This window comes from Marmota marmota, unplaced genomic scaffold (assembly GCF_001458135.2).
Source record: "Marmota marmota marmota unplaced genomic scaffold, marMar, whole genome shotgun sequence".
NCBI classification, from domain to species: Eukaryota; Metazoa; Chordata; class Mammalia; order Rodentia; family Sciuridae; genus Marmota; species Marmota marmota.
The window spans coordinates 79,850,973-79,864,355 of NW_026000026.1; the positions used below are offsets into that span (position 1 = coordinate 79,850,973).

General features: G+C 48.2%; 1 protein-coding gene across 9 annotated transcripts in view; it reads left to right on the top strand.

Annotated features, from left to right (window-relative positions):
* Positions 1 to 12,732, top strand: part of Ablim3 (actin binding LIM protein family member 3) — a 144,487-nt gene extending 131,755 nt beyond the window's left edge. For all 9 annotated transcript variants that reach the window (XM_048811776.1, XM_048811769.1, XM_048811771.1 and 6 more), the window contains 8 exons: positions 406 to 470; positions 1,619 to 1,766; positions 3,577 to 3,606; positions 4,183 to 4,241; positions 6,093 to 6,153; positions 6,929 to 6,936; positions 7,466 to 7,546; positions 10,551 to 12,732. In XM_048811776.1, the coding sequence (XP_048667733.1) occupies positions 406 to 470; positions 1,619 to 1,766; positions 3,577 to 3,606; positions 4,183 to 4,241; positions 6,093 to 6,153; positions 6,929 to 6,936; positions 7,466 to 7,546; positions 10,551 to 10,664 (566 nt within the window). In that variant the 3' untranslated portion in view covers positions 10,665 to 12,732. The remainder of the gene's footprint in view (positions 1 to 405; positions 471 to 1,618; positions 1,767 to 3,576; positions 3,607 to 4,182; positions 4,242 to 6,092; positions 6,154 to 6,928; positions 6,937 to 7,465; positions 7,547 to 10,550) is intronic.
* Positions 12,733 to 13,383: the final 651 nt, after the last annotated feature.

Here is a 13,383-nt window from a genome sequence, read left to right on the forward strand (position 1 = left end):
CCCGAGTTATTCCTTTCAAGTATGGGGAGAAATTGTCTTCAAGTACTGATCTATGTCGCTTAGATTCAACACCTGGCTTTACTAATTAAATGCCCATTCTGTGCAAGGCTTCATGGATGCTCAGAAGTGAGTCTTTCATTACCCTCAGAGAATTCTCCATTTAGAAAAGGAGGCAAGACACAAAAATAGTATAATCCAAGGTGGACAGGAACAAGCACCCATGAGAGATTAGGTGTTCAGAGGTTGCAATGACAAGAGAGACCACACCCAGGAGGTATCTTAGATGAGCCTATTTCATCCCAGGAAGGGAGGGAAAGAGGGAGGGAGGAAGGGCCCAATGGCTTAAGCCAGGGCAGGCTGAGTGGGGAGCACAGAATGGAGCTGATCCCATCTGTATCTTGACAGTGCCCCGAGCCAGGAGGTTCTCATCTGGAGGAGAGGAAGATGATTTTGACCGCAGCATGCACAAGGTGAGCAGGCTGCATCACTGAAATAAGAAGCTTAGAGGGTATATTACTGAGGATTTTTTTTTTCATTTGCAAGAATGGAAATAATATTCAAACTTACTTACAATAGAAAAAAGAAATGCCTAATTTTGCATAGCTGAAAAATAAAATGGTAGGATTAGCTTCAGATATGACCAGATCCAGCTGTTCAAAAAAAAAAATGTCATAGGGAAGCTGTCTCTCTCTTTGCCTGGGGGGCTCGCCTCTGTATTTGTTTCATGTTCAGACTGGTCCTCTTCTTATAGTGGCAAATGGGTGCCAGCGGCTCTCCCAGCTGGCTGGTGGGAACATAAGATGGTCCAGCCACTGTGGAAAAGTTTGATGGTTCCCCAAAAAGCTAAATATAGAATTATCACAGGGTCCAGCAATTATACTTCTGGTAAATACCCATTAGAATTGAAAATAAGGACTAAAACAAATGTATGTACGTATGTGTTCATGCCAGTACTATTCAAAATAGCTGAAAGGTGGAAACAACCCCAAGGTCTAACTCACAAATGGATAAACAAAATGTGGCAGATCCATGCAATGGAATATTATTCAGCTGTTAGAAAGAATGAAGTATTGACACATGCAACAATGTGGGCGAACCTCGAAAATATTGCAAAAACATCTAGAAAGGTAACCTAGAGATTGAAATCTACAGGAAGATGTGCATAGGTTATATGAAAATACCACACCATTTTACATAAGACTTGAGCATCTGAGGATTTTGGTATGAAGTAGGGATAGACCTGGAATCAATCCCCTGTGGATACTGAGGGATGGTTTTACTTCAGAATGGTTAATTTTAAGTTATATGATTTCTACCTCAATTTAAAAAAAAAAAAAGATGGCTATCTCCCTATCTTTGAACCAACTGCTGGGACAAGGGCAATGTGATCCTGTCATGGCCAAACCTGCTTTTTTATGCAACCTCCAGAGCCTCACCCAGGCCTCAGGACTATTTGTAGAAGAGAGATGAAGTCCAAAGGAAATGTGGGTACTGTAAGGAGGGAGGAATGCTGGGAAGGCAAAAATGACAGAGGTTCCCCCATAAAGGTCCCAGTGAGTCAGCCCTTCCCAGGGTCATCTGCTCTCTTCTAACTTCATCCTGCTCCTCCCCACCCCAGCTCCAGAGTGGGATTGGCCGTCTGATTCTTAAGGAGGAGATGAAGGCCCGGTCGAGCTCCTACGCCGATCCCTGGACCCCTCCCCGGAGCTCCACCAGCAGCCGGGAGGCCCTGCACACAGCTGGCTACGAGATGTCCCTCAATGGCTGTAAGCACTCCTGGAGAGCCAATGCCTGCCAGCTGTTCACTTTGAGCCAGGCACCCTGTGAGGCACCGTCCAAGTGCCCCCTTCTTCCTCCCAGACCACTGAGCAGTAGGCGCCCCCACATGCTACAGGCAGGGGACCCAGGCACAGAAACCTTCAGCAACCTGTGCAAGATCAATGAGTTTGTAAGTGATGGAGCTTTCTCCATGAGGTCCCATTCCTGAAAGCTTTGTCGGAACACAACCAGCCCCAAACTCAATCCCCTGGGCTAACAAAGGGATAAGGAGAAGTTGCCTGTGAAAGTGAACCCCAGACCCCCCCACACACTTTCCTCCATCTCAGGTGTCTCCTCTGAGAGCCTCCTCAGGTCTAGAACACAGACTTAATAAGGGACTGGATGGGACACCAATGAGTCCATCCTCTGCCCTGAGCAGTCATCCCACTTCTTTGGGCCATCTGAAGCTGTGACATTCTGTTGGGTTCAATGTAAAGAAAAATACCTTCAATGTAAAGAAAAAATTCCAACACTGTAGCCTGAGGGGCTCAAAGCCCGTTTGCTGAGGTGCTGGGCCTCCCATCACTTAGAGATATACAAACAGAGGCTTCACTCAAGCACTTGACTTTGAGATTCTGTCACTGCAAGCTCCTCCCTGTTCCTGGACAGGCACACGTGCTCTGTCTGCCTCCTCCTTTTCTTTTTTTTTTTAAAGAGAGAGAGAGAACTTTAGTATTTATTTTTTAGTTTTTGGCGGACACAACATCTTTGTTTGTATGTGGTGCTGAGGATCGAACCTGGGCCGCACGCATACCAGGCGGGCGGGCTACCACTTGAGCCACATCCCCAGCCCCCTCCTCCTTTTCTTACCCCTGTGGGACCCAGTCCTACCCGGAAATACCATCTCACATCAATACATGATGGACAACAATAGGTATTGTTTATTATACACAGACACATTATCATTCCTGATCCTCGAGAATCCCTGCAACCTCAAGATTGTTATCACTCATTTTATAGATGAGAAAACTGAGGTGAAGTCACTTGCCAAGGTCAAAAAGCCAATAAGTGACTGAGCAAAGATCAGACCTAAGTTGGAGGGACCCTAAGGCCATGAGCTTTTCCCTCTTTGCCTTACTACACCTTGAGCTTGGTGAGATTAAAGATGGCAGTGGTGGTGATGGTAAAGCCAGTTGTAGGGCCTGTTAGTATGCCCCAGGCACTGTGCTGAGTTCCCTACTGTGTTATGTCATATATTCTTCACAGAAGCCCTATAGAGGAGACACTGTCACTCCCACTTTACAGTTGAGAAAACCAAAGCATTATTAAGTAACTTGTGTAAAATTAGGTGTCTATTAATGGCAGGATGAATAGATGAGCCCATTTTCACAATCTGACCACTATTTTCAATCCCCAGCTCTAAGCCCTATGCAGTGTACCCAGGCTGCTCAAAATTCACACTTAGTGAATAGAGTGTGTGCCTAGCATGTGCAAGGCCCTGGGTTCCTTCCCCAACTCCACACACACACACACACACACACACACACAAAATCACTTCTGTTCAACCACATCTGTGCAACAAGCATCCCAGATCATCTGCACCACACCAGGTGCTGGACTAGGAGCTGGGGGGATGCGGGGGGAAGCAGGCACCACCATTGGAAACTGACCAGTAGTAATGGAGTTGCTAAGAAGGCCCTTCCTCTCCACCAGCCAGGTGGCTAAGTACAGAAGCCTTGTGTCCTTGTCCCCAGGAACTCTCTCTATCATGTCTGTCTGTCCCCATGAACCCTGACCTCCAGCTTTTCTTTCTTGCAGCTCCTCGTTCACACTACCTGGCTGACAGTGGTATGTTCTACCTGCCCTGCTTTCAGTTCGTGGTATCCTGTGAGGGTACTGTCAAGATGGCTGCAGTCTCCCAGATCTCTGCTGGCTGTACAGTGTAGATGTCTCGGCACAGTCCAGATCTCAAAGAGCTGACCCCACCATAGTTGTGAGATAGCAAGGCTCCACTTGGGGTTCTAGAACCAAGGCTGCCATGCCCAACAGCTTCCAAAGAGGAAGAAAGAGCACCTCTTCCACCCACCTGGGAGCCTTCCCTCTGCTTCTGAGCTCAACTCCAATTTCCAGGCCTTTGACCAGAGCTACCTGTGGACTGGACAGATGGGTTCATCATAGGATAGATGTGTATAGGTTAAGGCCAGAAATGGGTGTGAGTAGTTGTCTCTGGTGGGCCTAGAATTCTGCAGGGAACGGGGTCAAGTTGCAGGTCTGGAGGGCATCAGGAAAAATGGGGGCCTCTGGCTCCTACCCCTTCCCATTGGGTTATGGGTAATACTGGCCATTTATAACCAAATGTCTCCAAGGAGAGTAGTGACCCCTAGTTTAGAGCTCCTGGTAATTGTTCTGGATCCTTCTTTTCAGATCCTCTTATCTCCAAATCTGCCTCTCTGCCTGCCTACAGGAGAAATGGGCTGCGCAGGGTAAGAGGGGCTCTGCTGGGGCGTGGGACCACCCCCAGATCCCACCACCAGGCCATTATTCTGGCAGCTGCTTTTGAGTGAGACTGGAGGGAAAATCTTGGGGCTAGAAGTGAACCCAGTGAAGGGACCCAATGGCAAAGACTTGCATACCTCAATTATGACCCCTGTGTGAAAGGAGGCTCCATGAGAGAGACCAGGGAAAACTTGTACTTATTGAGCAAGAATCCTGTGCTGGACACTGAACTTTACCAGCACCTATTCATGTGACCTTCACTTCCCAGAGAAGGGGGTTACTAGTATTGACTATATTTTGTAGATGCAGGAATGGAGGCAGAGGGCTGAGGTGACTGGCCCAAGCTCACACCCAGCAGTCATGGAGCCAGACCAACTAAATCTGCAACCCATACCTGACTGCTGTGCCCCAATACAGCACGTAGTCTTCTGAGTTACATGAGCTCTAGAGCCTGTGACATAAAAACTTCATAGAAGTAGTGAACTGGCTTAAAGTCTGCAAGGGAATAAAAACTTGTCTTGTTAGCAATAGGATGGATCTGGAGGCTGTGAAACTAAACAAGTTACAGGAGCCAAGGACAGGAACTTTGGGATAGATGTTGAATTATTGAGCACCCACTAAGTCTCGGGCACTGTTTCAGGTACTGGAGATCCTGTACTGAAAGCAGCTGCTGCTCCTATGGAACTCATATTCTAGTTGGTACCTAAACAATGAACAAGAAAATGTGTGACATGATATCAGGTTGTTGGAAGTACTAGGGTGGAAAACAGAGCCATGGAATAGAGAAGGGAAGTCAGAGAGGAGGTGAATTCAGACAAAGGCTTGAGTGTGGAGAGAGAACCTCATCACCTGGTGACCTGCAAGAGCCATCCAGATGCAAGGAAGTACAACGTCTAAGTCCTTGAGTAGGGATGGCAAAGTGGTCCTGAACCACATGACCAGGATGGAGGGAATAAGGCGGTGAAGCCAGGCAGGAACCTCATTAGGGCCTTGTACACCAAGTAAGGACTTCAGAGTTCAATGGATGTACTGAGATCCAAAGGATCCCTCTGCCCAATGTGTGGAATGGAGACTACAGATGGGCAGAAATGGAAACCCTAGATCCATTAGGAGACTATTGTGGGGTGGAGCACACAAAAATGACGAGAGCATTGCTACAGAGCAGTGGCTGGTGTTGAGAACCCCTGCCTGCTACGCACGCTGTCCTCCACGCACCAGAGGCTAGACACTCCTTCATTCAGCAGAGGTTTATTGAAAGCGTCTTCTATGCACCAGGTACAATTCAGGATGCTTGTAACACAACAGAACAAAGACCTCTGCCCCTCGGAGCTTATATTCTTCTAGGGACAACAGAAAGTAGGAAGTAAATAGGAAACAAGTCCGATCATATAGAATGTTAGAAGACAGTGCTATTTTTGAAAAAGATGAAGGGCTAGGGATATAGCTCAGTTGGTAGAGTGCTTGCCTCGCATGCACAAGGCACTGGGTTCAATCATGGGCACCACAAAAAATAAAAGAGAGGAGCAGAATAAGATTGAGAGCTTATCAAGGGGGCAACTTGGAATTCTCAATAGGGTTGTAAGGAAAGACCTCATAGACCAATGAAAGAAAGCACAAGATGAAATTCACCAAATGAATGGATATATATTGAGTATATATTCAGTGCCTACTGTGTGCTAGGAATAGGCACCAGAAGCTAGCAGCAAGCTCAGTTCCCTTGACTGGAGATGGGGACTGCTGAGATGGCCCTGTGCCCCACCCGCTCCCTGGTACATGTCCTGAGATGGGCGAGTGCTTCCAGGAGGCTCAGGCCAGCCCTGGCTTTGTCTCTCCTGCAGACTCCCAGCGCAGACCTCTTCCACTACGACAGCATGAACGCAGTCAACTGGGGCATGCGAGGTAAGCACGTTCACTGGGGTTGCAGGAGGAGGTCCCTCCTGGGACTTCCCAGGGACTCCGGATGCACTGCTCATAGCTGCTGCTTGACCTTTGGCAAACAACTCCTACAGATTCTGTCCCCATGCTGGGCTCTGTCCAAACCCCAAGTTTCCACTCCCTTCCACTTCCACTGCCTCCTTTGCCCTGCTCTTCCTTCATCCTCTCAATTCCCTGGCCTTGGGTGATCTCCAGGCCATCTGTCCCATCTGGGTTCCCAGAGCCATCACAGAATGCTGATCTCCCTGTCCTGCTGAGCTAAAGCCGCCTGCCAGCCCTGGTGGAGGGAAACACTCAGAGCCAAATACACATGGTTCCCAGGAAAAAAAATTCCATGAGCTTCACGCCCTTTGTCAGGGAAGCTCCCACACCAACCTCCACCAGCAGCTCCGAGCAGGCACATCAAAACCTTGAAGGATTCCCCCAGCAAAGGGAAGATCCCTCCCACATGCTTCCCAGTCTCACATTCTTCTTATTTCTATTCTAAATATCTCAAAAGCTCTTTTCCCCTTAAAACCAACACAAAATGAGCTCAGCCCTATCTTCAGCCACCTTCCATGGTCATACTAGACCTGACTATATCCTCCATGATGAATTCAGCAAGGACAAGATATCTGGATGGTCACGAGCAAGGCATGTGTGGAGGCCAGACCTCCCAGGAGACTGAGGCAGAGGCCACTGTGGTAATGCAAAGCAAGAGTTGTGGATCCTACTCTGTGCATGTCTTTTCTCTCTGCAGAGTACAAGGTAAAGGACACATAGACCCTGGGGGTCTCCTGATGCTTGGAGCCAGTACCTTGGGGACCAGCAAGAGGATGACAGCACTGTCTCTATTCAGGGAAGGGAACATAGATGAATCACCCCTGGGTCATTTTGATACTAACATTCCCTGTCCCCCCTTAGTCCACCATCCCTGAATCCTGCCCTAGGTCTTCTGACAACTGATTAGACTATCTCCCTGGTCCTCAAAGACTGGTGGATTACCAGACCACCAAATATTAGACACTTAAATTCAGGAGACTGTGCTCACACTAATGCCAAATGCCACTAATCTTGTCCCTGGCAATTTTAGGGGATGCTGTTGGGACTTACATTTTGGGAGAAGATACCTTAAGATTGACAGGCAACTCAAAGAAGGGCAGGCCCAGCCCTTCCTCCAGACTTAATCACTGACCCTTTCTGGCTAGAGGAAGGAGCCCAGACACAAAGTATTGCTGAAAGAGACAGGCCCACCCGCCTCTCCCAAGCTGGAAACACCTCCTACCTTTCTCCTTAGATCTATCCCTATGAACTGCTGCTGGTGACCACAAGAGGGAGAAACCGACTGCCCAAGGATGTGGACCGGACACGCTTGGAGGTAAGTCCAGTAAACTGAACAGGAGCCTTTGAGTCTGAAGGGATCCAAAGTTGGCTGGTCCAATCCAGCTCCAGACAGAGAACAGACAATACATGGCTTTAAGGCCCCATAGATTGGAGCAGTTTCCTCCATCCATGCTGCTGTGTGCAGCCTCCTCTTCAGCCCAAATGACACTTCAGATGCTCGGCAGCAGCATGCCCTCACCTGGTGCTGACATTTTGCAAACACCAGACACAGGAGAAGAGATAGATTTGGGCCCCACCCTCAAGGGGCCCGCAGTCTCAGAGCTGTACATAAAGCTAGTGCTTGTGATGGGGAAAGTCAGGGAAGCGGCACTGCATAAATAAGTCCAGAGTGAAAACCCCCCGGGTCCACACTGCTCCTGCCATCACTAGGTGGGCAGGCGTAGCCAAGCCACAACCTCATTAAACTTTAGTTTTCTCCTTGCACAGTGAGGGGGGTAGAAATAAATGATCAATAAACAGTACACATAAAGCCCTTGGCACAGAGTCTGATGACCAAATGAATATTCAGTACCTGGTAGAGGTTAGTTTGCTGCTTATCAGAGAGGACTAGTTTGTGAGACACAGGCTGAAACAGGGAGGATTTGGATGGACTTGGAAGGTGGGTAGGATTTGGATGGAGAGAGGGAAGGAAGCACCACGAGGACTAGCATCAGTATAGATAAAGGCACAGTCACCGTGGCCTGGGCATGGTGTCGGGCGTTCAAGCAGTGCAGTTTGCTTGATGTGGAGTGCCAGCCACTGGTCTCCTATGGTCTGGGGCATGCTTCACCCTCTCCCTTGACATGCTTCTCCCTGCCTCTCCCTCTTCTTCCCTCTCCCTAGAGTGACCTTCCCAGGCTGTGAACCTTCTCTCTCCTCAGGGCTCCACACTTGTGATCTCAATACCCCATGCCCTCCTGTAGTCCTCCTGCAGGGTGGGTCACTCATCTGTTCCTCCAGCCTCCCTTAGCCTGTGGCCAGGGGTGGACTCAGTTCTTCTCATTCTCCTTTTATTACATCATCGACTTACCCATTTCCTCTGCCTGACCCTGATCTTCCAAGGGGCAAAGATTGTCTTGTCTTCTACCACAGAACCTGGGGTTGGGAGAGATGTCAGGAAATATTTGTGGAATTGAGGCGGGCTTCTAAAAGAGGAGGCTCAAGCTCTTCCAGAAGAGTATATGAACCACCCTTGACCTGATGCTCAAGAATTCATTCAGGGTACAGGCAGAGGAGGGAAATGCAAGTGGGCCCTTCCAGCTCTAGCCGGCTGGGTCAGCAGCCTGAGAATAGGAGAGATTCTCCTCATGGGTCTCCTTCCTCTCCAGAAGTGAGCATCTGCCAGTGCTGAAGGGGACAGCTCCCAGGGCTACTCAGTGAAGCCGAAGGAAGGGACGCAACATCGCAGCTCCCCAGAAGCCTGGGCCCAGAGAAGTTCAGTCTTTCTTGAGCATCAAAATCAATCCATGGTCCCCACCCTAGACCAATGAAACTGCAATCTCAGGAAGGAACTCAGGCATTGGTATTTTTTAAAAGCTTCAAGTAATGTAGATTTGAAATCACTGGGCTAGAAACACTGCCTCAGCCATTGCCCCAGTTCAGGGAGCAGCCTATAGAAGGAAATCCCTGACTCTGTCCTCAAGGGACTCATAGTACAAATACTCATACATCCAAAAAATATGAAAAATCTAGTATAGACACCAAATATTATTCTAGGTGCTTGCAATATATTGGTGAGCAAAACAGACTGCGTTCTTGGAGCTTGCATTCTTACGTGAGAAGACAGATACTAAAGAACACAAACAATAAATGCTGTAGTGCATTAGAAAGAAGTCCGTAAAGGCTAAGGAAGAAGGTAAAAGGAGATCAGGGGAGGTCTCATGGACCATGTAACATTTGAACAAGGGCTCAAAGTAGGGGAGGGAATTAGCCAGGCTCTCATGAGACAGAAGAGCATTCTGAGCAGAGGGAACATTCAGTACCAAGGCTAATGCAGGAGCAAGGCTGAGTGTGGCTGGGGTCACATGAGCACAGAAGAGAAGATGAAGCAGAGATGAAATCAAAGGAAATGGGGACCAGATTGCACTATGTGATGGGTATTTGCGGTAGTGAGGGTGAGCCATGATGGAGCACTTCCCATATGGTGGCCCTGTGCTGAGCACATACCTATGTCCTCTCATTTACCCTGGTGGTACCAATGAGGTAGGTGCTATGATGCTCCCGTTTTCCAGAGGAGGAATTGAGGCTGAGGTCCAAGGTCACACACCTATGTCCACCTGGCTTTAAAAGCCATGCTCTAAATGTTTTTGCCTTAAAGTCTGTGGTGAATGTCACATGCACAGGGCTGTTAGGGGCTCTGAGGACTCAAGGGAAGGGGAAGACTCCAGTTGGACCTTAGTGATGGAAAGAGAAGCCTTTGTCTCCTTTCAGTGTGTCCTACTTATGGACGCTTTACTTGGGGACAAGGCTACCATTCCTTTATATTGTGTCTCATAAAAAAAAAAAATTTGAACACAGTAGAGAATATGAATTAGAGAATCAGTAGCAATCACCACCCTCCAATAGAAAAAGAATAAATGAGGCTGAATTACCATTTCCCTGAGTCTTTACTATGGAAGAAACAGAGAAGAAAACTTCCTCATATACAAACTATTTTTCAGCATTCACTAGAGTAAAACAGGACAGACAAATCAATACCGTGAAAGAAAGAGGAGGGACACTAAAGGGACCTACCCACAAAAAGCCACATATGGACACCACTCACATCCTTATTCAAACAAGCCACTGTCAAGATCAGCTCCAGAAGCCCCTCCAGGGAAACATTCATTTCCACATTCCTCCGCTCAACACAGTTCTTGCACACTTCCCGGATGGAACCTAGTGCCAGGCAGAAGGCACTCAGAGGAAACGCAGAGACCACTGCCGTGCCCACCCACCCCCCGCAGCCCACACCTCCTGTCCTCATGCTGTTTTCTCTCCCTCCTTTCCTCCTCCTTCAGCGCCACCTGTCCCAAGAAGAGTTCTACCAAGTCTTTGGCATGACCATCTCAGAGTTTGAGCGGCTAGCCCTCTGGAAGAGGAACGAACTCAAGAAGCAAGCCCGGCTCTTCTAGGCAGAGGCTCTATACATATAGATGCATTTATATAAAGATTATGTAAAATCTCTATCCTGAAGCGCGGTGTCATCCCCCTGTGTGACGGGACACGCTGCCTCTGTGAGACTTGCTTTTCTGTACTGTCAGGCAAGCCACATCATTAAGGTATTTTTATGCTCCTTACTTCTCTTTTCTATGTGCTGTGGGATCCGGGAAGGGATTTGAAGGGACCCCGTCCTTTTGCTGGGGATCCTTTTTATACTGAAACATCTGTCCCAAAGTGAGTCCCCCAAGGTCCAACTCTGTTCAAAAGGTGCCTGAAGGAGTCTCTCTGCTCTCTGCTTCTTGGCCCTCTCCTGAGTCTCCAGGGCTCATTTTGACCTTGCAGTTCTCACACACCCTTGGCCCCTTAGGGGCCCTTCTATGGGAGGATCCACAGTGATCTCCCCAAATCATCGAGCACCTTCAAGGTCTCGTGAAAAATTTTCTCCACACCTCCAATTTGGAGCTCTTTGCTCTCAGGGTGGTGCAGTTAGAAGCGTGAGCCCCAGATCCACTCGTTACACCTGTGGACAGAAGTGGACAGGGCCCTGGCCTCTCCTCAGCTCACCAACCCTCCTCCTCTGCCCTTAATCCTGATCACTCCCTTGTCCAAATCTAGGATTCAAAGGTAGAAAAAGAAAAAAGGTGCTCCCTTCCCTCCACCACCTCCAACTGGCCTCTTTGCCTGGCCTGGACTTGGAGGAACAGAGGAGAGGAGAGGGAGCTGGGAACAGGAAATGGAGCCAGGCACCTGCCAAATCCAAGCTGTGGGACCTCTGACCCTCCTCTCTCCCTCACTGCTCCCAGCACCTCCTGACGCTTCCCCCTTCCTAGGAGAGGCCGATTGTTGCAGCCTGTATTCTTCAGCCTTATTACAGTCTATGTGCCTGATGACCTACCTACCACAGGGCTAACGTTCCCCCCACAGCTCCAACCCAACAACCAGAGAGACAGCTCTCACCACCCTCTACAGGGAGAATAGGCCTCACCCCAGAGAAAGGCTCTTGGCCTGGGCCACTGGGCAACCATATTAGACCCCCACACCAATCCCAGGTCCCACTGCAAAGTTGGCCAGGTCTCATGGAGGAAACTTCCAGAGCATGACTTCTTACAAGATTCCAAAATGAGGTGTTGGCCAACACTGCTCACGGTCATCCAGATTGTCCCAGGGGCCTGCCTTTCCTGCCACTGGAACAGGGGTGAAAGCTTACCCTTTTCTCATCCTCTTGCCAAACTTTCAACCCTGAATTGGCCATGTTTGGGGGATGGGCACTGTTCCTCCTTGGAGATATGTTGTTTCAGACCATCTTGAGATCATGGAGGAAGGATGAAGAAGTGGAGGTGACAACTGTGACTCTCAAGTGGCTGGTAATGCAATGAGGCAAATGTCAAACTAAAGTCCATCCAACAACCCTCACTGAGTACCTGCTGAATACTGAGCACTGAATGGGGGAGAGGGGTGCTGGGATGAATCAATGCGGGCCCCATCTCAGAGGCACGCCTAATAAGAGTGGGCAACATGAGACGTGCACCCAAACATAAGGAATATAAGGCAGAAAGTGAGAGAAGGCTTGAGAAAGTGTGACATTACTGAAGAGCCAGATGCAGTTGGTGCAGACCAAGGAGAGCTTTCTGGAAGAGACTGCATCTGAGTAAAATCTGGAAGGATCTCTGTAAACTGCGAGTTAAAAGGGTAATAGGGTGGAGAGACCAGAAGGGAAGTCGAATGTACTCTGGTTTAAGATGTCAAATCTCCCTGCAACTTCTCTTCTTGGCCAACATCTTTCAATGTTCCTGACCCGTGAGAAATGTCCCCAGCCAGACACAATCATTGAAACTGCCTCATTATCACTGGTTAACAACTTGCGAGACTGAAGGGCTTTTGTTATTGTTGTTGAATATTTTTGTTTCCCATAAAAGCACATCATTGCAACCCAGACCCGTGTTCTCTGTGGTTTCCAGCGTGAGTGGAAATGACTGACATGGGAAAAGGCTAAACCATGCACATTTTTTTTTCAAAATAAATAAACCTAAAGAGCAGTCACTTGTTTGGCCTTGATTTCTCTTCTGTAAAATGGGAATATTTGATGAGATCAATGGTATCCAGATTGTTTTCTGCAAAATGCAGGGTACTTCAAGTTAGCAGAGGTTGCTCCAACCACAAATAAGCTTCTGCTATCAAAAGTAATTAAGTATTAAGCACCAACAACGTGTCCAGGTCTATGCTGAGGACCTTCTACATCATCTCACTAAAGCCTCTGTAACAACTCAAGAGGTGGCCATAATTAATTAACCATCTCACAGATGAAAAACAGCTTAGAAGAAGACACATGATTACCACCAGTAGAGCCAGAAGTCAATCCCAGCTGGTCTGGCTGGAAAGACCAGCTTCTCATTCTTATCTAGCAAGACCCCTTCCATTGCAAGTAAAATTCACCTTATTAAAAGTGGCTTAAATGATGAGAACAAGGTTAGTAAATTCATCATCTCAGTGATGCTGTCCAGAGCCCATGTTCCTTACACCTCTTTACTTGATTACCCACAGTATTTTGACTTTCGTCCTCTGCCAATGTGTCCCCTCATGTTTACAAGAGGCTGCTGTGCCTCCAGGCATCATATCCTCATACAACCACATTAAGAGACAGGAAAGGAATTTCCCCTTGAATGTCTAGTTTAATCAGAAAAACTTTCCCAG